The 22831-nt window shown below is 56.0% G+C and overlaps 3 protein-coding genes across 5 annotated transcripts; 2 read left to right on the top strand and 1 right to left on the bottom strand.

Moving 5' to 3' along the window:
• Window positions 1-1520: 1520 nt before the first annotated feature.
• LOC132340462 (serine/threonine-protein kinase PAK 3-like) lies at window positions 1521-11664 on the bottom strand. The gene is made up of 12 exons (XM_059871488.1): window positions 11518-11664; window positions 11179-11254; window positions 9054-9167; window positions 7865-8050; window positions 7356-7521; window positions 6478-6526; window positions 5351-5460; window positions 4477-4594; window positions 3985-4084; window positions 3371-3567; window positions 2326-2463; window positions 1521-1876 (listed from the first exon to the last, which is right to left on the bottom strand). Exons 1-12 carry the CDS (start codon window positions 11662-11664, stop codon window positions 1787-1789), a joined length of 1491 nt encoding a protein of 496 aa, XP_059727471.1. The 3' UTR covers window positions 1521-1786.
• Window positions 11665-12023: 359 nt separating this feature from the next.
• LOC132340599 (H-2 class II histocompatibility antigen, I-E beta chain-like) lies at window positions 12024-14616 on the top strand. 3 transcript variants are annotated; one of them, XM_059871681.1, is made up of 3 exons: window positions 12024-12479; window positions 14187-14233; window positions 14397-14616. In XM_059871681.1, the coding sequence occupies exons 1-3, from the start codon at window positions 12053-12055 to the stop codon at window positions 14415-14417; spliced, it is 495 nt and encodes a 164-aa protein (XP_059727664.1). In that variant the 5' UTR covers window positions 12024-12052; the 3' UTR covers window positions 14418-14616. The 3 variants fall into 3 exon arrangements, with proteins under 3 accessions (XP_059727664.1, XP_059727663.1, XP_059727662.1); XM_059871680.1 differs by having other exon boundaries at window positions 14394-14616; XM_059871679.1 differs by having other exon boundaries at window positions 14187-14616.
• Window positions 14617-17642: 3026 nt separating this feature from the next.
• LOC132340513 (uncharacterized) lies at window positions 17643-22622 on the top strand. The gene is made up of 4 exons (XM_059871554.1): window positions 17643-17784; window positions 18030-19007; window positions 19458-20465; window positions 21113-22622. Exons 1-4 carry the CDS (start codon window positions 17770-17772, stop codon window positions 21962-21964), a joined length of 2853 nt encoding a protein of 950 aa, XP_059727537.1. The 5' UTR covers window positions 17643-17769; the 3' UTR covers window positions 21965-22622.
• The last annotated feature ends 209 nt before the right edge of the window (window positions 22623-22831 follow it).

Below are 22831 nucleotides of genomic sequence, written 5' to 3'. Positions count from 1 at the left end.
CTCCATGATTGCAGGAGGCTGATCAATCACCTTATCCTACCATACTGTATTGTTCTGTACTAATTAATAAACTCACCCCCTCACAGACAGTCCAATACAGACAGATCCAATTGGTCAACCAATCCAAACACCATCACCAATTAAGATAATGGCCAATTAAGAAAACACCCTTTAGTAAACCAATCTGCATAACACATTGCACATGTGCACAACAACAGGTGCAGCAAGGAAGCAGAGAAGTGAGAGTTAAGCCCCTGGGCCTCCACACCAGTGCATCTTCCTTCTCTTCACAGCCTCCTTCTCTTCCACACAGACAAAGTTTAGGATTGACAGATCCTGGCTTGGGAGAACAACAAGGGGTGAGCAACTGGAGTTTTCTGAGAGAGGAGCCTCACTCTTTAGAATTTTTAAAAGTTTAATAAGGGATAATTAGAGACAAATCAGTAACAGCACTGGGTGCTTGGCAATGGCCAGAGGCACAATGGTTAACCACAGCAACTCTTCTTGTCTAGTTTTTCCATTGAATTGTTCAAATTATACACATCCAAACATTTCTTTGAACTCCTTTACATGTTCCAGGAATTCTTTAGGTTGGTCTGACCCCCAACCTGCCTTTTTAGAGTACATGCAGGAATCGTGGGTTGTTGTTTTGAGGGTTGTGTGTCACTCCCCCACAAGGGCCCCCTGTTCTGTGGTTGCAGCAGGTGACAGTTACTGACAGTGGAAGGGTCAGTGGCAGGGGCCCTCATCACATCCCTTCCTTAAATGTTATCTGACCAGGCAGACAGTTTTAGCTATTTCCACAAGTCCTTTAAACCAACATAAGCTATTTCACTAATATCTCTGAGTCATTCTCATTATTGTCAGTTAGTTACAAAAATAAAAGCATTAGTTATTGTTTCACAACTACAGCTACTTCTGCAAAAGTTAACATTACAATGCACAACACATGGCATCCACTTTAATAGTTTGTGAAAGCCAAAACTATAATGTGTGTTTTTCACACTCTCCACAAACTAAAATATCATCCATAAATGATGTTCTGAGGATACAAGCTGCACAGGGGCCAGGGCATTGGCCACAAGAACCTGACAAATTACAGTATAGCAAAAGCAGTGAAAGGTGATTACAAACTGTACCATATCAAACTCGTTGTGATTAAGAATAATTTGCAAAAGTCAATACATGAAGCAAAAGCCAACACTGCCTAGTTATTTACACCAAAGCCAGGGCAGGTTTTTCCCTTGCATGGAGCACTTGGGCCTTCCCCGGGCCCCTTCTGCCCTCCTGCAGAGCCGCTGGCATTTTCCAGCACACACAGTTTGTAACCCAGAGCCGGGTGCAGCCCCGAAGGCTCCAAGCGCCTCCTTCCAGGCTGACTCTGCAGGTGCCGAGGCTGCTCTGGGCTCTGCCAGGGCTCTGCTGGGGCTCAGCTCTGGGCCGGGCTGGGCCCGCTCTCCCCTCACATGGCTCCGGGCAGCTGAGGCACAGCGGGAGAAGGAAGGGACACGTCAAGGGAGTCGAGGTTTGAGAGAGTTTTTATTCCAAAAACTGCCATAACAAACAGGCTGTCCTAACTACCATAACTAACTAGCAGTGCTAACTACCATAAACAACTAGCAGTGCTAACTACCATAATCAACTATCAGTGCTGTCATAACTAACCACCAGAGCTAACTAACATAACTAACTACCAGAGCTAACTACCATAACTAACTAGCAATGCTAACTACCAAAACTAACTAGTTGTCCTAACTACTGTAACAAGGAGCTCTCCTCAACGGCTTCATCTCCTCCGCTGCTCCCTCAGTTGCTTCGCTGCAGTGATCAGAGGGGTCAGGCTGGAGAGAGGCTTGGCTGATGACAAAAACGGGTGCTGCCCAAAGGATAAAAAAGAAAGAAATGAACTGTTACTTCCCAGAGTCAAGTTCCTCACAGGCTCTGTTGCAGCAGGACAAAGGGAAATGGTTTGAAACTCAAGAGAGGGAAGCAGGCTCAGATTAGATCTAAGGGAGAATTTTTTACCCAGGAGAGTGGGGGAACACTGACAGAAGGTGCCCAGAGGTGTGGGAGGTGCCTCCTCCCTGGAAACCTCCAAGCTCAGGTCGGGCAGGGCTCGGAGCCCCCTGACCTGTTGAAGATGTCCCTGCTCGCTGTGGGGCACCAGGCCCAGCTGGCCTCGAAAGGAGCCTGCCAGGCCAAAGCAGGCGAGGATTCTGCTCGCTCTGCGTGTGGAAAGCAGCGAGGCTGGAGACTGTCGGAGGGGGCCCCACAAGAAAACCCCTCCCTCGCGCGGCTGCTTGCCCTGCAGCCCTTGGCATTCACCTGTAGCAGCTCCTGGGCAGCCCAGCGCCGCTCCTCGTCCGGCTCCAGGCTGCACTCGAGGAAGTCCCGCAGCAGAGCCGACAGGCGCTGGGGCTCCTGCAGCTGCGGGGTCCCGTTCTGCCGGATCAGAGCGCGAGCCTGCAGGGAAAGCAAACTCAGCGCTCTGCCAGCTTCCTTCACACCCACACGGGCTCACATCCACCCCGGGTCCTCAGCCCCAGCTCCAGGGGCACTTTCCTCCCTGCCAGAGATGCTGCTCACAGCTCATTTTTCTGTGCCAACCAAAAAACCCAAACCTGGGGCTGCCACAGCCACTGCAACATTCAAATGATCTCGCCCTGAGAGCCAGTTTCATTGGCCGACTCTGTTAGTAGGAACCTCCATCAGAAATAGAATATTTTGCTTCTCCAAATGTGGACACCAGCTGTACAGGCCATTTTCCAGAGTCAGTGTGGTCTGCCTGGGTTATTCCACAGGATTCTTACATCAAGTGCATCTGCAGTGCCACTGACACTCAAGTGAATGCATTCCTGATGCCCCATCCCAGAAACTGCCAGGCCAGAAACAGGAGGTTTGTGATGCTGACAGCTCAGCTTTGGTGACACAGAGAAAGTAGCTTGGACTAGGAAAGAAATATGTTAGACTTTGGGGATGTTAAACAATCATCCTCAGGTTTTCAACAACTTTCACAGTGAGAGGAATCAGGGGGGAGATCATCTTGCAAAATGTCTTCTAGAAGCTCCTGCAGAAATCTTGTTGGGTTTGGGGATGTGATGTGGGGTTGGTTTGGGCTTTTCTTGCAGGGTAACATTAGGGCTGATGCACTTGCTTCACATTTCCATGTCATCCTCAGAGCCAGAAGAGCTGCAACAATGTAAATCCCAAAGCAAATTGTTGCTGGAGACTGCAGAATATTCGTCTGTGTTGAGGCTGGAGTCCTCTGGGAATTCCCTTCCCATGTGCAGAAACCTCCAGCTGCTGCTCCCAGGGCAGGGTCCCCCTGTGCTCACAGGCCTCTGCAACCACTGGAGAATTTGCCTCTTACCATGGCCCCCGTTTCCCTGAAGTAAGGAGGTTCTCCTTCCACCATCTCGATGGTCACAATGCCAAAGGCCCAGATGTCCACCTTGGGGCCATAAGGAGATCTGGTCACAACTTCTGGGGCCATCCAGTGAGCAGTGCCCACCATGGAGCTGCGCCGGTCCTGCTCAGGGCTGAGCTGAGCACAGAGGCCAAAATCAGCTGAGGACAGAAACAAACCCTGTCAAAGGCAGCTGGAATGAGGAAACCAAGCACAAAGATTCCCCACTCTCCAACTGACAATGCAGTAGTGAAGTCAGCTGGAAAAGTCCTCAGGGCTGTAGCCAAGGAAAGATGGAACTGGACCCTTACAGAAACCCTCAGCTTTCATGCAGTGGCTTTTACTGATTCCCTTGGAGCTTTAGATTCCCACTGCTGCCCTTCTGGAAGGGCCAGAGCCAGAGCAAAGGCACTGCTGGCACCCTGCTCCTCTCCTGAGCTCTCTGCAGGGGCAGCCACTCTCAGCTGGCAGCAGGGCCCGGGCAGTGCCCCCAGCAGCCCTTGTGGGGCTCTGGCCTCACTGGGAAGCAGCCCCACAGCCGCAGCCCGGGAGCGCCGTGCCTGGCCAGGAACACCCACCCAGCCTGACAGAGCCGTCCATTCCCAGGAGGACGTTGGAGCTCTTCAGATCCCTGTGCATCACCCGGTTGGCATGGAGGAAATCCAGGCCCTGCAGACACTGAGAGAGAACAAGAAACACCAGGGTAAAAACCAATGGCCGGAATATATCACACCAGAAAGGACAGTTCAGAATTCTGCCAGCAGCAACTTTGCTGGGACAGGCCAGGAGTGCAGTGCACACAAGCTCCAGGCAAACGGTGCAAGGCAAAGCTGAGAACAGCAAATCAAATCCAGAAAAGACAGAGAGTACCACAACAGCAGGAGAGAGAGCAAGAACAGAGTAGAAGTGCAGTGATGCTGGCAGGCCGTTCACGGCAGAGGCTCTTTCTTCTCCAGCTCATGAAAACAGCACAGAAACAAAGCCCTGAGCATGGAGCCACTCCTGTTCTCATGCCTGTTTGGAAGGACCATCGTGTCCCAGCCATGGGAGTGACAAGCAGGATCCCTCACCTCCCGACTGACAGCTGCCATCTCTCCTTCAGCCATGCGTGTCTGTCTGACAACGTCCTGCAAAGTTCCTCCATCCATGTATTCCATCACCAGCCAGAGATCTCCATCAACAAGGAAGCTGGAAGAGGAAAACAATGGAATGGAGATGAATGGGCAGTGCTCAATTCCCCCATGGAAAAGCCTGGATGGAGTTTTGTTTCCAGGTCACTTGTCAGTGAGGACAGAATCAGATGGAGAGACATTCCTGCCAGGCTGCCCAGCCCTTGGAATCTGCACAGTCTAAAGGAGAAGGAGACACCTGTGAGAAAGGACAGGCCTTAGATGGCAAGAAGGTGAAAAATGGAGGTTAGCAACAGCCCAGATCAATGTGGAACCACAACACTTGCCCCCAGCTGGTTCAGCTGCTGAACTCCTCAGTTCCACCATTCCCTCCAGAAAAAGGCAACACAACTGCCAGGGCTATCCAGGGGAGGAGGCCGTGCAACACTTGGGACAAAAGCAGTCAGAAAACCTTTCAGAAAGTCCCTTCAGAAACAGGCAGGGCCAGTGAAAAATGGGCAAATGAGGCATTGCTGGAAACAAGAACCTGGTCTGCCTGGCATCTGTAGCAATGGAAAAGGGCTGGGAAGAAGAAGCCAAGGGAAATAATTTCTGCTGTGGTTCATCAGCACTTGTTGGGAGACACAGCAAACGGGGTCAACTTGAAGGAAAAACCAAACCAAAGCAACAAAAGCACACGCAGGGAGTGAACTGCCAGGCTGTTGTTTGGGGAAGATGTGGCTGGGTCAGGCATTTGCAAAACAGGCTACAGACTAGGGATGCCAGGAAAGGTTAACGCAGGGCCCAGGCACGGGATGAGAGCTGAAACACTCACCTGTCCAAAGAGTTGACAATGTTGGGGTTCTTCTTGTCCTTCAGGAGCAGGATCTCATTCACAGCTCGTTCCCTGTTCTGCCCTTGGAGACTCATTTTCTTTATGGCCACCTGAAGGGACATGGCAGCCCTTGAACTGCAGGAGTCTGTGGCAGGAGGCCACAGCAAACACGGAACGAGTCTGTTTGGAGCGACGGAGCCGGGCTGCGCCAAACTGCCTTGGGATGGGACACCAGAGCTCAGCAAGTGCCATTCCCACAGCCCATTGCTCTGCCAGCTGGGGGCTGCTCACAGGACACATGGCCAGAGACATTTGCCCTTGCAAGCTCTGCAGAAATGGTCCCTCAGCTGTCAGCCTCAAAGCTCTAACAACATCCTCTGCACCCAAAGTCTGCTCAAATGGCCTCAACAATCTCATTATTATTATTCAAACCCATTTGGAAAGCAGGAGGTAATTCTGGTTCTGTGAAAACAGAGCAAAACAGCCAGGAACCCTTTAGCAGTTCTATGGGATTTGGTCATGATTTCAGATGCAACTGCTCTGTTTGGGATTGCACAACAAAGCAAACACGCACATCCATGGCTCAGGTGATCCCTGTCACAGGCTGTCACTGACACCAGACCCAAACACACCTGCAGGGTTTGGGAGAGAGCTTTGCTCTGGACATCCATTTTCTCATTTCTCTCCCTTGCCCTCTGTGAACAGCTGAAGTAGGACTAAAACCCCAAATTGAGCCCAAGCAGGATCTCTCCCTAATCAGGCCTTGAGGCTCCCTTTGAAGATGAAAGGCAGGATGGAAAAACTGCTGAACAGTGTTCCTGTCGGAGGCTGGGATGAAGATAAACTGGGCCTCAGTCTCCAGCAGCTGATGCATTCACACTTTTAGATATGCAGACCAAGCCAGCGTGTCCTGCTCTGACAGACACCGCTGCCCTCCTTGCATTCCTTTGGCACTTCAGAAGGACCAAGTCTGTCCCAGCTGTGCTCTGCAGGCTGACACTGCTCTGCCTTCAGAGGAGCAGCCTGAGCAGGAAAGCTCTGCTGGCCCCCAAAGCTGCAGCCACAGCTCCCAGCAGAGGGGAAAGCCCTGGAGAGCTGCCAGGCGTGCTGGGCGTGTTGACACTGACCTCTCCTCCAGTGGCCCTGTCCAGTCCTTTGTAAACGGTTCCGAAAGCCCTGGAGACAAAACAGCAGAGAAGAAAGAAGCAGCGCTTCAGGCCCTGGCAGTGAAAGCCAGCCCAGACAGGAGATCTCTGCTGCCTGCAGCCTTCACAAACACCTGGGTGCATCGACCCTTCCAACAACAGCACAGCAGCCACCAGCCCTCTGCCATGCAAGGTGGGCAAGAGAAAACTGAGACCCAGCACGAGGGAATTGGGCTGGAGCAAATCCCAAATGTCCACCCTGAACTGCTTTAGTTCAAAACCTAGGAGGGGAAATGGGGGTCTAAAGAACTGGAAAAGAATGCATTTCATCCTTTTCCATGTCCTGCCTAAGACCTGCAGGTTCCTCAGGGGCCCTGCCATCAGGCAGGTGATGCATTTTCCCCCTGAGTGCATCAGCTCTGTGTGTTACTGAATGGATGGGGTCTGCTACCTGTGCTAGAATAGAGCCCTTATTAGTTCATCTCTGGTTTCTGTTTCTAAACCTTTAGGTTGATCATTCTGACCCGTGGATATTTTTCAAAGGAAAATATTTGAAAGAAATCTTCTTGAGAATTGCTTTCTGACAGTCATCAGATGGTGAGTTGCTCTTTTAGGCAATCCAGTTCCAGGGACAGAAGATCTTCCAGGTCCTGCTCCGTGCTGCAGGCAGGACACTGCCAGTCTCAGGGGGCTCTGACGATGCCTCCTGACCACAGTTATCAATTCTGATCAGGACTGAGAGACAGCAGGATGGTAGCCCAGTGTCTGAAGGTGTTTGGAGCTCTCCTGACTTCTCACTGGATCCTGCCCCAGCACAACCCCTGGCCCTGCTTGTGCAGAAGTCGCTGCCGTGCCCTTACCCTTGGCCAATCTGCTCCAGCTCCAGGTATTTCTCGGCAGGCTCCGCCTCGCTCACGGTGTTCCCTGAAAGAAACCACGTGGAAGACGCTCCCTCCCAGAGTGAGAGCCCGCCCTGCAGCAGAGCCAGAACGCAGCCCCACTCCCTGGGGCCGCGAGCCCCTTGGTCTCAGCTGGGGAAGGACAAGAAATGGCTCGGTGACATTCAGCTGCAGAGCAACCCCGGGTGCAGCTGATGCCGAGACACACACACAGCGCCCTGCTCGGGCACCCAGGGACAGAGCAGACGTACTCAGCTGCATCAGGCACCACTCCCCTCTCCCCTCTGGCTGCAGGGCTGTGCTGCTGTCAGAATGCTCAGCCCAGGATCCCACAGAGGAGGGAGGTTCTTCATCCTCTTCCCAAAATTCTTCAGCTTCTCCATCCTCTTCCCAAAACGCTGCCGGTTCGCCATCATCTTTCCAAGCCAGGGGATGTTTGCTGTCCACTTCCCATGCTGGGAGATGTTCACTCTCCTCTTCCCAAGACACAGGATGTCCTCCATCCTCATTCCACACCGGGAGATCTCCGACATCCTCATCCCATGCCTTGGGAGCTTGGCCATCCTCGTCCCACTCCGGGAGATGTCCACTGTCCTTGTCCCACACCACGGGAGCCTCGCCGTTGCATTCCCACACCACGGGATGTTTGACCTCGTCTCCCAGAACAGTGGGAAGCTCACTGCTGTCTTCCTCCTCTTTGGCCTCCTCTTTGGAAGCAGAGGGAGCCACAGGAGGTGCTGGTGCTGCTTTTGTGCCCTGTGGACAGACAGCAGCGTGAGGGACGGGAAGTTCTACCTCAGTTCTCACCTTATTTATCCTCAGCTGCACATCCAGCTGCACTAAGCAGAAATTGGGTTTGGAGCTGTTCCAACTAACAATGGGCTAAAGTTGACATTGCCACTTATTGCTGGGAATTCAACATTCCACCATGGCTAAAGCCAGCCAGCAATCCTCTGCCTGCAAAGCCAGACCTGCAGCTCTTCAAAAGCTCTTCAGCAGAAAAGGAGAAAACTGCTGGGGATCGCTTTGCTGCTACTGCTGCTGCTGAGACACTGACAGGAATTTTCCTTCAGCCTCCCAGGCTGGCCCTCACCTGCCACATGCCAAACTCACCACTTGCTGCACAATTCCAAACACCAAAGGTTCCTTTCCCACTCACCAAAGGAGGAGCTGCTCGGGATCCACAGAAGAAGTGCCCTGAAATGGGAGAGGGAACATGAACCAGATGCTGTTAGGATGAAAACTGCCTGTGGTGGGAAATGCCACAGAGCAAGGCAACCCCAAGAGAGCATTTGGCTCGCACAGCATCCCTGCAGGAGCCACAGTCCCTTCCCACAGCAAGTAAGAGAACAGCACAAAATACTGGGCTGGGTCAGTTCTTGGCTGGAGCAGCAAACGGAGGGAGTTCCAGGCTCTGCTGGCACAGACTCCCTGCCTGAGGGAACAGAACCCCCCAGGGCTCTTTGCAAATGCCATGCAAGCCCCCCTGGCTGCAGACACCCCCTTTTTCAGCTGCAGCTGCTGGCAGCAGCTCTCCCAAAGCAATGGTGTCTTCATGGCAATTTGGTTCCAAAATCAGCTCAGCTCCAGAGGAAGAACACAAAGCACACAGCAAGCCCAAAGCCACAGATGCTGCACCGAGGGAAAGCCTCGACTTACGTGCCAAGTGGGTTAAAAAATACCCCGAATAAGCCACAGAGTACAGAGTGCAAACTGCAGCAGCCACGTGCTGGATCATTTTGGCTGCGCTGCACACGTCTGCAGCCTGTAGCCCTGCAAGCACAGGAGGACACCCGTCAGGGCTGGGCTGGCTGCTGAGAATGCCTCGGGCAGGAGGATCCTCTGGCAGCAAGCCCAGAGCCACTCAGGGCACTGAGGCCTCCGTGTCCCACAGCAACGGGAACACCACGGGGACGTGGCACTGCTCCTGTGACACCACAGCAGCAGCTCACGCAGAAACCGCCTGGAAGGTTCTCCTGTGTCACAAAGGAGCACAAAGATCCCTCCCAGGGCACAGCCTATTGCCCAAAGGATGCCAGAGGAACTTGGAAAATGCAGCACACAAGGACACCCCATAGCCCTGAACACTGAGGAGGAACAAGGACGGCACCAAACCAAAGGAAACGTGACCTTTAGTCACTGATACTTCTGACTAAAAGCAGCAAACCTTGTTCCATCAGGGATCTTTGTTCTAGTTCTAAAAACAAGCAAGGGTCTCCACTCTAAATACACAGAAGGCAGGAACTGGGGAGGAGGAGGGATTAGGAAGGAGGAGGAGGAGGGAGAGAGGAAAAGGAGGAGTAGGAAGAGGTGGAGCAGGAGCAGGAACAGGAGGTTCCAGTGACCCCTGTGGCCGCAGCCGCGGGACCATCGCCCCCACCTCGTCCTGCAGGTGAGAGGGGAGGAGGGGCTTGTCCCAAATCTATCAGGGGTGTCGCTGAGAGGGTTTTTTATTGGGGTGTGTTTGGAGACTGCAGATTGTGGATTTGAGCCCCAAATATCATCTGGCGTCTCTTGGAGGTTTTTTTCTCTGTGTTTAAAATTTTGGGTCATGCAGGACCCCAAGGCTGAGCCCCTTGGGGGGATCTTTGGGGGTTCACGTGGCCATTGCCCAGTATGGGCAGGGGAGGACATTGGTCCTGGGGACCCCTGGGAGAGCAGAGGAGGGGAACCCCTGGGACCCCCAGAGTGAGGAGAGCAGAGAGGGGCGATCCCAGAGCTGGGGGACCCCGGCTGCCTTGAAAGGGGGGGAGACTGGAGAAGAGGGACCCCTGGGACTCCTCGGATCTCAAAGTAGAGCTTCAGGGGAGAAGGGACCCCATGGACCCCCAAAAGCCCCTGGATCATCCCTAAGCAGGATACTGGAGAAAGGACAAGCCCTGGAGCCATTGGACCCCCATCATCCCAAGGAAAGGAAAACTCTGGAACCCCAAAAGTGGAGAGATCAGCGATAGGGAATTCCTGGGAGAGATTTTTTTGGGCTGAATCTTGACATTGTGGAGATTTTCATGGACACAAGACCCCTGCTGACTTCTAGAAATGGAATTGGGCAGGAGGAGCCTCTACTCCAAGGCGCTCCCACCTTGGTTTCCCCCAAACCAGGATCTGTCATTGTCAAGCTGTGGCCTGATGGAGGAGGAGGAAAAGCCCCAGAGATCCCTCACGAGGAGTGGCTGTAAACCCAGCCCAGGGAGCTGCAGGAAGGAAAGAGTCCCCCTGAGCCAGGAAGGTGTCTGGAGATCCAGCCGGAGCTCAGTGGAGAAGCCTCATGGCGGGGAGAAGCCCTACAAGTGCTTGGAATGTGGGAAGGGTTTCAGCTACAGCTCTAGCCTGATGGAACACCAGAACATCCACACTGGGGAGAGGCCCTGTGAGTGTGGGGAACGTGGGAAGAGCTTCAGTGGAACCTCCGACCTCACCAAGGACCACAAGATCCACACTGGGGAACGGCTCCATGAGTGCTTGGAATGTCAGAAGAGCTTCAGGTGGAATTCAGGGATCGTCACTCACCAGCACTTCCACACCAGGGAGAGGCCCTGCGAGTGTCCCCAGTGTGGGAAGAGCTTCATGCGCTGCTCCAGCTCAATCCCCCATGGGAGGATCCGAGCTGGATGATCCCCAGTGATCCCCGTTGGGCAGAGCCCTGGTGACCCCCGATCCGGGTGATCCCTGTTGGGTGGGGGAAGGTGTTGGAGAAATTTCTTTGCCCTCTCCTTGTGCTGCTGTGATTTGGTTGGTAATAAATTCCCTCCGTGTGCCCAGGCCGGGTCTGTTGTGCCCGTACCGGATTTGCCGAGGGATCTCTCCCGGTCCTTGTCCCCACGGAGGAACCCTCGGTTCCATTTTCTGTCGCTGTGCGGCTGCGGGGGGCAGGGACAGAGCGGCTCTGCATCGGGCCAGCGTCACCACTTGCCACGGGCACCCTTGAGATCCCGCGAACCTGGGCACGCATTTCTGGGCTCACCTGAGCTCCCACCTGCCCAGCGCCCCAAGGTTCCCCCTCCCCAAAAAATCCCCCAGCCCGGGGCTGCAGCCTCCCGGAAAGGCCTCAGCCAATCCCAGCGCAGGCAGAAGGCGGCTCAGCCAATGAAAGCGCGGGGCGTTGGATTGCCTCATCGGTTGCCGGGCAGAGCCCGTGGCCAATCGCTCCCCAGCAGTGGCGGGAGCCAATGAGAGCGCGCGGCGCTGCCGAGCCCGCCCCGCTCCGGACTGGTGCTCCCAGCGCAGCGCGGCTGCTTCGGGGCTGCGGCCCCTGCCCGGCGCTGGCCATGGGGCGAGGGGCGGCAGCTGGGGCTGGACTGGTGGCACTGGTGGTGCTGGGAGCCCCCCCGGCTGCGGGCGCGGGGCTCTCGGGTGAGCGGGGGGGGGCGGGAGGCGGTGGGACAGGGGGGGAGAAGGGGGAAAAGGGGGCGAAGGGGGGAGCCCGGAATGGACAGGAGGAGGAGGGGACCCCCCAAAAGGGAGAGCGGGAGGGGCAGAGGGGTGGGCGGAGGTGAAGGAGAGTTGGGAGAGGGTGGGCAAAAGGGGAGGGGGGACCCCGAAACTGAGCCCGAGAGTGGCTGGAGATTGGGGGACTTTTAGGAAAATGGGGAAACGGGACCCTTAAAGTAATTTTGGGAGCGGCCAGAGATGGGAGGGGAAAAAATGTGGAAGGGGAAATGGGGGAAGGATGGCACAGAGGAAGCGGCAGCGCGGGCAGGAGGGTCCCATGGCGGCCGTGGGGCACAGGGAGTGCGCAGTGGGGATCCGGGTTGGCCCCCGGTGCTCTGGGGGTGCTGGGGGGGCACCCCGGAGCTGTGTCCTGCACTCACAAGGGTGTTCCAGAGGATGAGATTGAAGAGTGTCACTTGTTGAACGGCACGGAGAAGGTGAGGTTCGTGGAGAGGTTCATCTACAACCGGGAGCAGTTCCTGATATTGGACAGCGACGTCGGGGTGTACGTGGGGTTCATCGCCTATGGGGAGATGAATGCCAAGCGCTCTAACAGGCACCCGGTTCACATGGAGTACTACCGGGCTTTGGTGGACACGCAGTGCTGGCGAAACTACGAGCTTTATGCCCCGTTCACAACGGTGGAGCGCCGAGGTGAGCGCGGGGCAGAGCGCGTCCCCTCGGACCCTGCCCTGCCAATGACCCTGGAGCTCCTGAAATTCCCAGTATCCCTCGAATCTGGGAATCGCCTCAGAGGCGGCAGCCCTCCTTGTGTCCATCACTGGGACATCCTCTCCCACCCAGTGACCCCCCCGTGGCTCCTCCAGCCCATCCCAGTCCATCCCGGTCACTCCCAGTGCTCCGCGGCGCGTCCATCTCGGTCGAGCGTGGAGATAACGCCTCTCAGCCAATCACCGCTCGTCCCTCCGATGACCCATCTGTTGCTAGGATGATCCGCAGATCCGAGTGCCCCGAGCTGGACTCGGCCTCGCAGCGCCGCGCACGTCATTGCCAGTTCCATCCCAGTCCATTCCCAGATCCCTCCCAGTGCCACCGCAGTCCCTCCAACTCCCTCCCAGACCCTTCCAGTCTATTCCCAGTCCACTCTCCGACTTTCACGCTCTCTCATAGTGCCGAGTGCCCCTCCCACCTTTCTCAGTGCCACTCCAGTCCCTCCCAGTTCATTCCCAGACCATCCCAGTTCCAACCAGCCCCTCCAAGTCAATTACCAGTCTATTCCCAGTCCATTCCCAGTTCACGACAAGACTTCCACCGTCTCTCCCAGTACCCCCCATCCTCTCCCACCTCTCTCGGTGCCACTCAACTCCCTCCCAGTCCATTCCCTGTCCCTCTCCACCCCACTAAAGCCCTCCCCTCTCCCAGTGCTCCCCAGCTGATTCCAGTGTGTCCCCACTCTCTCCCTCTCACAGTGCCCCCAGTGTGTCCATCTTGCTGGTGCCCTCGAGCTCCCAGCCTGGCCCCAGCCGCCTGCTCTGCTCCGTCATGGATTTCTACCCTGCCCACATCCAGGTGAGGTGGTTCCAGGGCCAGCAGGAGCTCTCAGACCACATGGTGGCCACCGACATGGTCCCCAACAGGGACTGGACTACCAGCTCCTGGAGCTGCTGGAAACCCCCACCCCCAGGGCAGGCTCACCTACACCAGCCAGGTGGAGCACGTCAGCCTGGAGCACCCCCTGAGCTGCACTGGGATACGGGGGAGCCCCCGGGGGCACTGGGAGAGCCACTGGGCTGTGCTGGGAGCCACTGGGAAGGAGCTGAAGGGAGCTGTCTTGGAACTGGAAGAGGGGCTGGGGGCTTGGCAATGGCTGGGAAGGGGTTTGGGGGATGCTGGGGAGGGTGAGATGGGGTTGGGGGGGTCCTGGTGGGCACTGGGAGGGAGTTTGGGGGTGCTGGGTGTGACTGGGAGGGAGTTTGGGAGCACTGCCATCCTCTCGCCACCCTGTGTCCTCCTTCACCCCCTGTCTTTCCACATCCCCCGTTCCCTACCCGGAATGGTGATTGCTGTGTAAGAGATGGTCGAAGTTTCCCTCATTTGCCTCATGACCGTCGCAAGGACAGACCCTGAGGGCCCTGGCTGGAGTTCTGGCCTGGTTGAAGTGGATGCTCACCAAGTGATTGTGTGCAGGTGTGCTTGCTGTGCCTCCACGGTCTCACACCTGCTTCACCACCCCACAACAGCCCATGAATTTCCCCATCTCTTGGCCAAATGAACTTTCTGAGCTAACTCTGGTGATCCCCCCACGGAAGATCCCTCATCTGCCTCATGACCACCATCAAGGACGGAGACTGAAGCCCCCTCCCAAGGAATGAGACTGAGACCCTTATAATTCTAACACAGGATGCTGGCCTGACGGAAGTGGGATGTCTGCCAAGTGGTGCCTGCAGGTGTGTTCGCTGGACCAAGACTGGTTTCCCACAGAACCAATCCTGAAACAATGGGTCCCACTAACTGCTGAGATTGCTTTGTCCTGTTTTGGAACGTGGACTGTCCATACTTGTTTTCAATACACTTATTCTCTGTTGTCTTAACCCATTCTCCCCTCAGCAGAGGACTATAAGAGACCCCTGAGTTAACCAAAGAATTTGAGATTCTCCTCGATGTGACAAGACGGATCTACTGGCCGGACCACAGGGATTTCATCTCTCCATTGGCAGCTATTCCCCCCAGCCCTTCTTTTCCTCTCTCTCTCTCTATCCTTTATCTCCTTTCTAATCCTTCTATCGCATTTGCTGTGGGCACTCAGTAAAGGTGCATTTGTTTTGATGAATACTGAAATCCCCTCTGTGTTGTTTTGCACTCTGAGATCAGTTAATGAACCATCACAACCCCACTTGTACAAGTGGATCATGGCAGGCCGCGCCGTCCTGGGCCCTCCTTCTGAAAACGGCGCTGACCACGCTGTTTAAGATTCCCCTTTTTCCCACCAATTCCTTCTCCTCTGGTCCCAAACCTCCCCTTCCCCCCTACCTACCTACCTCTCCCCCTTCCTGCTGTGCCTCTGCAGCTGGCCCTGCCCCGGGCCCGCGTGGCGCGGCTGCGAGCCCCGTGCAGGAGTCAGCCGGCCTCACCACCACCCTGTGAAAAACCAATCACTTGTTTTAAAAATTTAAATGTTTAGTAGTAATAAAATAGTTACAAAAACAGGAATAAAAAAATAGAGCAGTAAGAACTTGGACAATCAGAATTAGGACAATAAAGGACAATAAAAAAGCAAATAATTACGGATGTTTGGATGCTTTCCTCAGAACAGCATGTCAGCTAACAAAGGGTTAATCCTTAAAAGCAATAGCCTGCTGCATATTCATAAATCTCATACATGATGCAAACATTCCTTTCAAAGTAGAGATTTTTCTGGTTATTGTCATCTTACCCCCCCTATATCTCGTAAATCATGGTTTGGCTCTGTGGAGTCTGAAAGAAGGAGGTGAAAGGAGTCTGGTTCTTCATGATAAGGAGGCAATAATTCTTCTCTTTGGGATTTTAGTGTCTTGTTGCTGTTATCTCTGTGAAAAGAATTTCTTGAACATCTCATCCCTTTCTTGAGCTAGTTAGAAAAGTATCTTACATCGCATAGTTTCTATTTTAATATTATGCTATAGCCTAAAACTCTATTTACCACACTACTTAAGAGGATTAACACAGCATTAATTAAGTAAAACAGATTACCTTTCTAACATAACACACATAATATTCCTTTTATTATTTGCAAAAAGCCAACCATGTAATACTCATTTTTCACAATAACAACACCCACAATACCAGCGCCAACGCTGAGACCAAACACTAAAGTCTGTGCCCCTCATGAAGAGGGGATCAAAGAACTGCACCCCTCCTGGTGAGGAGATCAAAAGCCTGAGGAGATTGAGCTGTTAACTCATGAAGTAAAAATGTATTCATTTAATCAAGTATCATCATTTCTGTTACTTTATCCTTTGTGATTAAGACTCAAATGCTTTTCTATTCCTTGTTAATCATAATTAATAATTATTAATTATTAATATTCATTTGCTGAATAATATTCTTTTTGGTTTTGTAAACTATTCAGTCATATTCCCGAGAATCCCCTTATTTTAAGTTATTCAGCTTGCATTGATAAATTTAAAAACGGAGTTGTGGAGTGCCCCTGTTCCTAAGAGACAGGAATTTGATCTCACCCTCCTTGTGCTGCTAAGAACTCCTCTCTTGCCTCCAACGCCAACTCCCCCCTGGGATCCCCTGTAAAAACCCCCGGCCCTGCCTTTGCCTGGTCCTTCGTCCCCATCCCGCCCCTCCTGCCCGGGGGTAAGGAATAGATTCTGGAGCTTTCTGGAACCAGGACCCATCTCGTTTGTTCCCCTGCCCAGCGCCGGCAGCTGCGCCCTCCGTGGGCACGATGAACCCAGCTGCAACACACTGCAACAGCAGGGAGCCCAGAATTACCCCAAATTCCCCAAAACTCCGGTCAGGGACCATGAAATTACCCCAAAATTACCCCAAAACACCCCGAAATTACCCCAAATCCCCCAAACTCTGCTCAGAGACCAGGAAATTGCCCCAAATTCCCCAAAACTCTGATCAGGGACCACAAAATTACCCCAAAATACCCCAAAAACCCCTAAACTCCGGTCAGGGACCATGAAATTACCCCAAAAACATCCCAAAAAATGCCCCAAAATTCCAGTCAGGGACCACAAAATTACTCCAAAATACTCCAAAAATACCCCACAAAAAACTTAAGCTTCGGTCAGAGACTCCAAAATTACCCCAAAATACTCCAAAAAAAACCCAAACTCCAGTCAGAGACCTCTAAATTACCCCAAAATATCCCAAAAAACCCCCAAACTCTGGTCAGAGACCATGAAATTATCCCAAAATATCCCAAAAATACCCCCAAAAGCCCAAAATCTGGTCAGGAACCCCATAATGACACCAAATCCCTCCAAAATTGCAAAACATCCCTTCAGAGACCCTCAAATCCCCACAGAACCCGCAAACTCCCCCCACATTACCTCGGGATGCACAAAACCCAGTTGGGACCCCCCCCAAATCCCCTCAGAACCCTTCAAGATCCCCCCTAAATTCCTGCAAGACCTCTCAAATCCCCTCAGGACCCCCCAAAATTCCCCTCAAATGCTCTCACAACCCAAATCCTCTCTCACGACACCCCAAAATCCCCCCCAACCCCTTCAGGACCCTCAATTCTCCTTCAGAACCCCCTAAAATCCACCCTAAACCCCTTCACGACTCCCCAGTTCTCCCTTTAGGACCCCCCAAAGTCCCTCACATCATCTCAGCCCCTTCACATCCCCTTAAAACCACCCAAAACCCCCTCAGGACCCTCAGTTCTCCCTCAGAACCTCCCAAAATCCACCCCAAAACCCCTCAGGATCCCCAATTCTCCCTCAGATCCCCCAAATCCCTTCACATCCCCTCAGCTCCCCCACATTCCCTCACAACCCACCCAAACCCCCTCAGGACCCTCCACATCCCCTGAGGACCCCCCAAACCCCCTCAGGACCCCCAATGCTCCCTCACGACACGCCCAAATCCCCTCAGGACCCCCAGTTCTCCCTCTCACCCCCCCAAACCCACTCAGGACCCCCCAAACCCGCTCACACTCCCCAAACCCGCTCAGCTCCCCCCAATTCCCTCCTCACCCGCCCCCCCCCCCCCTCCCTCCGCTCCCGGTGCTGACCGCGGTCGCTGTCGCCCATCCCGCCCTGCCGGGGGGGTTCCGGGGGCTCCCTCGGCGCCCCCAGATTCCCGCCCCGCCCCCGCTCTCCGTTCCCCGTGACGTCACCTCGCCCCGCCCTTCCCGGAGTTGTCCTGAGGCGGCTCCGCCGGTTCCGCGCGCCGCTACTTGGGGCCGGATCTGCGCCGGGACCGGCTCGTTCGACCCCCGGAGCGTCCCCAGAGCGTCCCCGCCGGGCCCGCAGTGACTATGGAGCCCCGCGAGGTGCGACGGGGGAGGGGAGAGGGGGACAGAGGGGACCGGGGGAAAGGGGGCAGTGGGGGATAGGGGGACACGGGGGGTGGCGGGGGGTGGCAGGGGCTACGAGTGTGGTGGCAGGGGGTGGCAGAGGGAACAAGAGGCTGACAAAGGGACGGAGGGGACAAAGGGAACCCCTCGGGTGCATGGGGCCACCCCAGGAGGCTGCAAGTGCCACCAGGTCCCTGACACCTCCCCTGTCCCCTCCCCAGCTGTCCCTGGCCCTGCTGCAGCCACAGGTCACCGTGGTGGCCATCCTGGGCGAGCTGCTGGCCACCCTGCCCAAGCAGGACGAGATGATGCTGCTCGTGTCCACAAGGTGCCTGTACAGGGATCTGGAGAAATTCACCAAGGAGCTCCGAGCCACCCTGTACCGCATTGATTACACCTGGAGGCGCTGCAATGTCACCTCCGATGATGATGATGACCCTGGTACCTCCCTGAGTGAGGCCCTGGCTGCCTACGAGTACACCCCATGGACCGCCTGGGATAATGTGGCAAGGGCTGCCAGCAAGTGGCAGGGGGCTGTGGATGTGCTTGTGACCAGCTGGGTCCAGCTGGCCTGGGCAGCCACCAGGCTCTGCAACATCTGCAGGAGGGCGGCCGACATGGCCACCACTGCCACTGCCCGGGCCAGGGAGCTGCAGGACGAGGCTGCCCGTGATGGGACAGCTCTGGAAAACATGGTGGAGCTGGGTCAGGCCCTGGGTGGGGAGGAGGGGGCCGAGGTGGTGGCCAGGCATGAAGCCCAGGTGAGGATTGATGCCAGGGTGACTGCCAGCGAGGCAAGAAGGGCCACCATGGTGAAACAGTGGGTGGATGTGGCCCTGGGGCTGCTGGAGCGCTTGGTGGCCGCGTGTGACGAAGCCACCACCTTCCCCCGGGAGCTGCAGCACAGGGTTGGGGACATTGAGGCCACCCTGAAGGGGACAAATGAGGTGTCTCCTGATGTCCCCAACGACTTGGTGAACAAGGTGGCCGTGGCCAAGGACCTGTGGGAGGCCAACGCCCGGCTGGTCATGCGTCACCTGCTGGGGCCACTTGACGACATCATGAAGTTCTATTTCACTGGTGCTCCCACCAGCCCCAGTGTCTGTGAGGTGGCCGAGCGGTGCCAAAGAGCCATCGAGGACATCCCAAGACTCCTTCTATTTCCAGAGTGTCCCCAGACCATCCCCACCGAGTCCCCAGTGAGCATGGAGCTCCAAGAGATGTGACGGGGAGGGGGATGGGGGGACAGAGGGTACACTGGGAGAGGAGGGGACATGGTGGGGGGAGGGGGCAATGGGGGATGGTGGGGACACGGGGTGGTAGGAGGGGACAGGGGGTCGCAAAGGTGACAGGAGGGAGTGGCAGGAAGGGGGGAGGTGACAGAGAGGGGTAGGGGAAATGGAGGTGAAGGGAGCAGTGGGGGATTTGGATGACTTGGGGATTGGGAGGGGACATGGTGGCTGCAGGTGGTGGTAGAGAGGACAGCAGGGGTGACAGGGGCTATGAGGGGAGGGTCAGGGGGTGGCAGAGAGAACAAGATGCTGACAAAGGGATGGAGGGAACAAAGGGGACCCCTCGGGGGCAGAGGGACACCCCAGGAGGCCATAAGGGCCACCAGGTCCCTGACCCCTTCCCTGCCTCCTCCCCAGCTGTCCCCAGCACTGCTGCACCCCCAGGCCACTGTGGTGGCCATCCTGGGTGAGCTGCTGGCCACCCTGCCCAGTCGGGACGAGATGATGCTGCTCATGTCCGCAAGGTGCCTGTACAGGGGCCTGAAAGACTTCACCTGGGAGCTCTGGGACACCCTGTACTGCACTGGTGACACCTGGTGGCACTGCAGTGTCACCTTCAATGATGATGACTCTACCACCTCTGATAATGATGATGACCCTGTCACCTCCCTGAGTGAGGCCCTGGCTGCCTATGAGTACACCCCATGGACCACCTGGGACAATGTGACAAGGGTGGCCAGCAAGTGGCAGGGGGCTGTGGATGTGCTTGTGGATAGGTGGGCTGAGCTGGCCAAGAAAGCCACCGAGCACCACAACACCTGCAGGGAGATGGTCACCACTGCCCGGGCCAGGGAGCTGCAGGCCGAGGCTGCCCGTTTTGAGACAGCTCTGGAAAACACAGTGGAACTGGGTCAGGCCCTGGGTGGGGAGGAGGGGGCTGAGGTGGTGGCTGGATACAAAGCCCAGGTGAGGAGAGATGCCAGCTTGGCTGCCAGCGAGGCAGCCAGGGCCACCATGGTGAGACAGCGGCTGGAGGCAGCCCTGGGGCTGCTGGAGCGCTTGGTGGCCGCGTGTGACGAAGACACCGCCTTCCCCCAGGAGCTGCAGCACAGGATTGGGGACATTGAGGCCACCCTGAAGGGGGCAAATGAGGCATCCCCTGATGTCCCTGAGGACCTGGAGGCCAAGGTGGCCGTGGCTGAGCGGTTGTGGGAGGCCAACACCTCCCTGGCCAAGGATCACCTGCTTGGGACAGTTGACGACATCATGAAGTTCTATTTCGATGGTGCTCCCGCCAGCCCCAGTGCCTGTGAGGTGGCCGAGTGGTGCCAAAGAGCCATCGAGGACATCCCAAGGCTCCTTCGAACCCCGGAGTGTCCCCAGAGCATCCCTGCTGGGTCCCCAGAGAGCATGGAGCTCCAAGAGGTGTGATGGGGGGGGGGGGGGCATGGGGGGGTGAGAGGGGGACATGGGGCACTGAGGTTGGTGGGAGGGGACGGGGTCACAAAGGGGACAGCAGAGGGTGGCAGGGGCTACTAGTGTGGTGATACGGGGTGGCAGAGGGGACAGCAGGTAGGGTAGCAAGGGGTGGCAGAGGGGACAAGGGGTGACAAAGTGACAGAGGGGACAGCAGAGCCCTCTAAGGAGGGGACTATTCCCGGAGTGTCCCCAGAGCATCCCTGCTGGGTCCCCAGTGAGCATGGAGCTCCAAGAGGTGTGATGGGGGGGGGTGGGGGCGTGGGGGGTGAGAGGGGGACATGGGGCACTGAGGGGGAGGGGAAGGGGCAGTGGCAGATTGGGGGGACACGGGAGGTTGGTGGGAGGGGACAGGGGGTCACAAAGGGGACAGCAAAGGGAGGCAGGGGCTACTAGTGTGGTGATACGGGGTGGCAGAGGGGACAGCAGGTAGGGTGGCAAGGGGTGGCAGAGGGGACAAGGGGTGACAAAGTGACAGAGGGGACAGCAGAACCCTCTAAGGAGGGGACAAATGGTACCCCAGGAGGGCACAGGGGCCACACCAGGAGGCCACAGGTGCCACCAGGTACCTGACACCTCCCCTGTCCCCTCCCTAGCCATCCCTTTCCCAGCTGCTGGAGGCTCTGGTGTCTGTGGTGGCCACCCTGGGCAAGGTGGCGGCCACCGTGACCGGGCCACACCGGGGCGTGCGGCGCTGTGTGCCCCCGAAGTCCCTGCACGCGGCCCTGAGGAACTTCACCTGGAGCCTCCGTAAGACCCTGGACCACCCCGGTGTCACCTCCCTGGGCGACCCTGCTGTCACCTCCCTGGGCCAGGCCCTGGCCACCCTCAGGGCCACCCCTGGGGCCACCTGGGCCGATGTGAGAGCCACAGCCAGCGCCTGGCGGGAGTTGGTGGCCGCGCATGAGCAGAGATGGGACCAGCTGAAAGAGGAGGCCACCAAGCTCCGTGATGCCTGCGAGGATGTGGCCCCTGCCCGGGCAGGGGACCTGCAGGACGAGGCCACCCACAGAGGGACAGCTGGGGACAGCCTGGTGGCCACAGCCCAGCAGCTGATGGTGGCCCTGGACAGGGAGGAGGAGGCCTCGGTGGGGCCCACACGCAATGCCCAGGTGTCAGTGGCCACCAACGAGGCCGTGGGAGAAGCTGTGGTGGCCACCAAGCAGGCAAGGGTGGCCATCAGGAGGAGACATTGGGCAGAGGTGGCCCTGGGGCCACTGCAGCGCTTGGTGGCCGCGTGTGACAGAGCCACTGAGTTTATCAGTTACATGGAGTGCCAGCTCAGGGACATCGAGGCTGCCCGGAGGGGACAAAGGAAGCGTCCCCCAATGTCCCCGAGGCCTTGGTGGCCAAAGTGGCTGAGGCTGAGCAGCTGTGGGAGGCCAGCGCCCGCCTGTTCAAGCATCACCTGCTGGGGACACTTGGGGACATCCACAGCCTTCTCTTGAGTGCCTATGGTGGCCGTGGGGGCCCCGATGGCCCCGGCAGCCGCACGGTGGCCGAGCGGTGCCAAAGAGCCATCGAGGACATCCCGAGGCTGCTTCAGGACAGTGACGTCACTGCTGTGACGTCATCGCGGCAGTGACATCATCGGGGACATCGCTGCAGTCACCTGTCCCCTCCCTGTGCGGTATTTGAGACAAGTCTGGGGAATTTTTGGGGAATTTTCATTGAAATTGCCCCAAATTCTGATGGGAATTCCTGGGGTGATGTCACTGGGGACACTCTGGGGGCACTCAGGGACATGCAGGGATACTCAGGGACACTCAGGGACAGGGGACAGGGGTGAATGAGTCCCCTGAGCAGCTTCCAGCTTTCCACTGTGCCTGCAGCAGAGCCAGGTCATAAATTGCAATTTTACAATTGGCTTTTGCAATTCTGCATTGCCTTTTGCACTTTTGTATTGCCTTTTGCACTTTTGTATTGCCTTTTGTACTTTTGTATTGCCTTGGACACTTTGTTATTGATCACCCACAATCTGATATGGTGTTTGATACGGATATTGATTATCAGTGACTCCTTGTGGCTCCTGGTTGGTGCAATATAATCTGTCTGTTCATGTGTGCACCGTACAGCCAATAAATAAAAAACTTAATATTTATTTTATTAATATCCTCTATATAAATCAGACCGGTCTGATCTGAGCCCTGTGTCAGACACATCCCTTGAGCCCACTGAGGGACGAGTGGTCAATAAATCCCCCACAATGTTCCTTGAGGGGAGCACAGCCAGGGAGCTGCTTCAAGGCGCTGTCACTGAGAGATTTCCCCTGGAAAACCCTGGGTGGGATGGAAATACACCCGAGCAGATGGCAA

Source organism: Haemorhous mexicanus, chromosome 32 (assembly GCF_027477595.1).
Source record: "Haemorhous mexicanus isolate bHaeMex1 chromosome 32, bHaeMex1.pri, whole genome shotgun sequence".
Taxonomy (NCBI): Eukaryota; Metazoa; Chordata; class Aves; order Passeriformes; family Fringillidae; genus Haemorhous; species Haemorhous mexicanus.
This window is presented reverse-complemented; position numbering and strand designations above follow the sequence as displayed.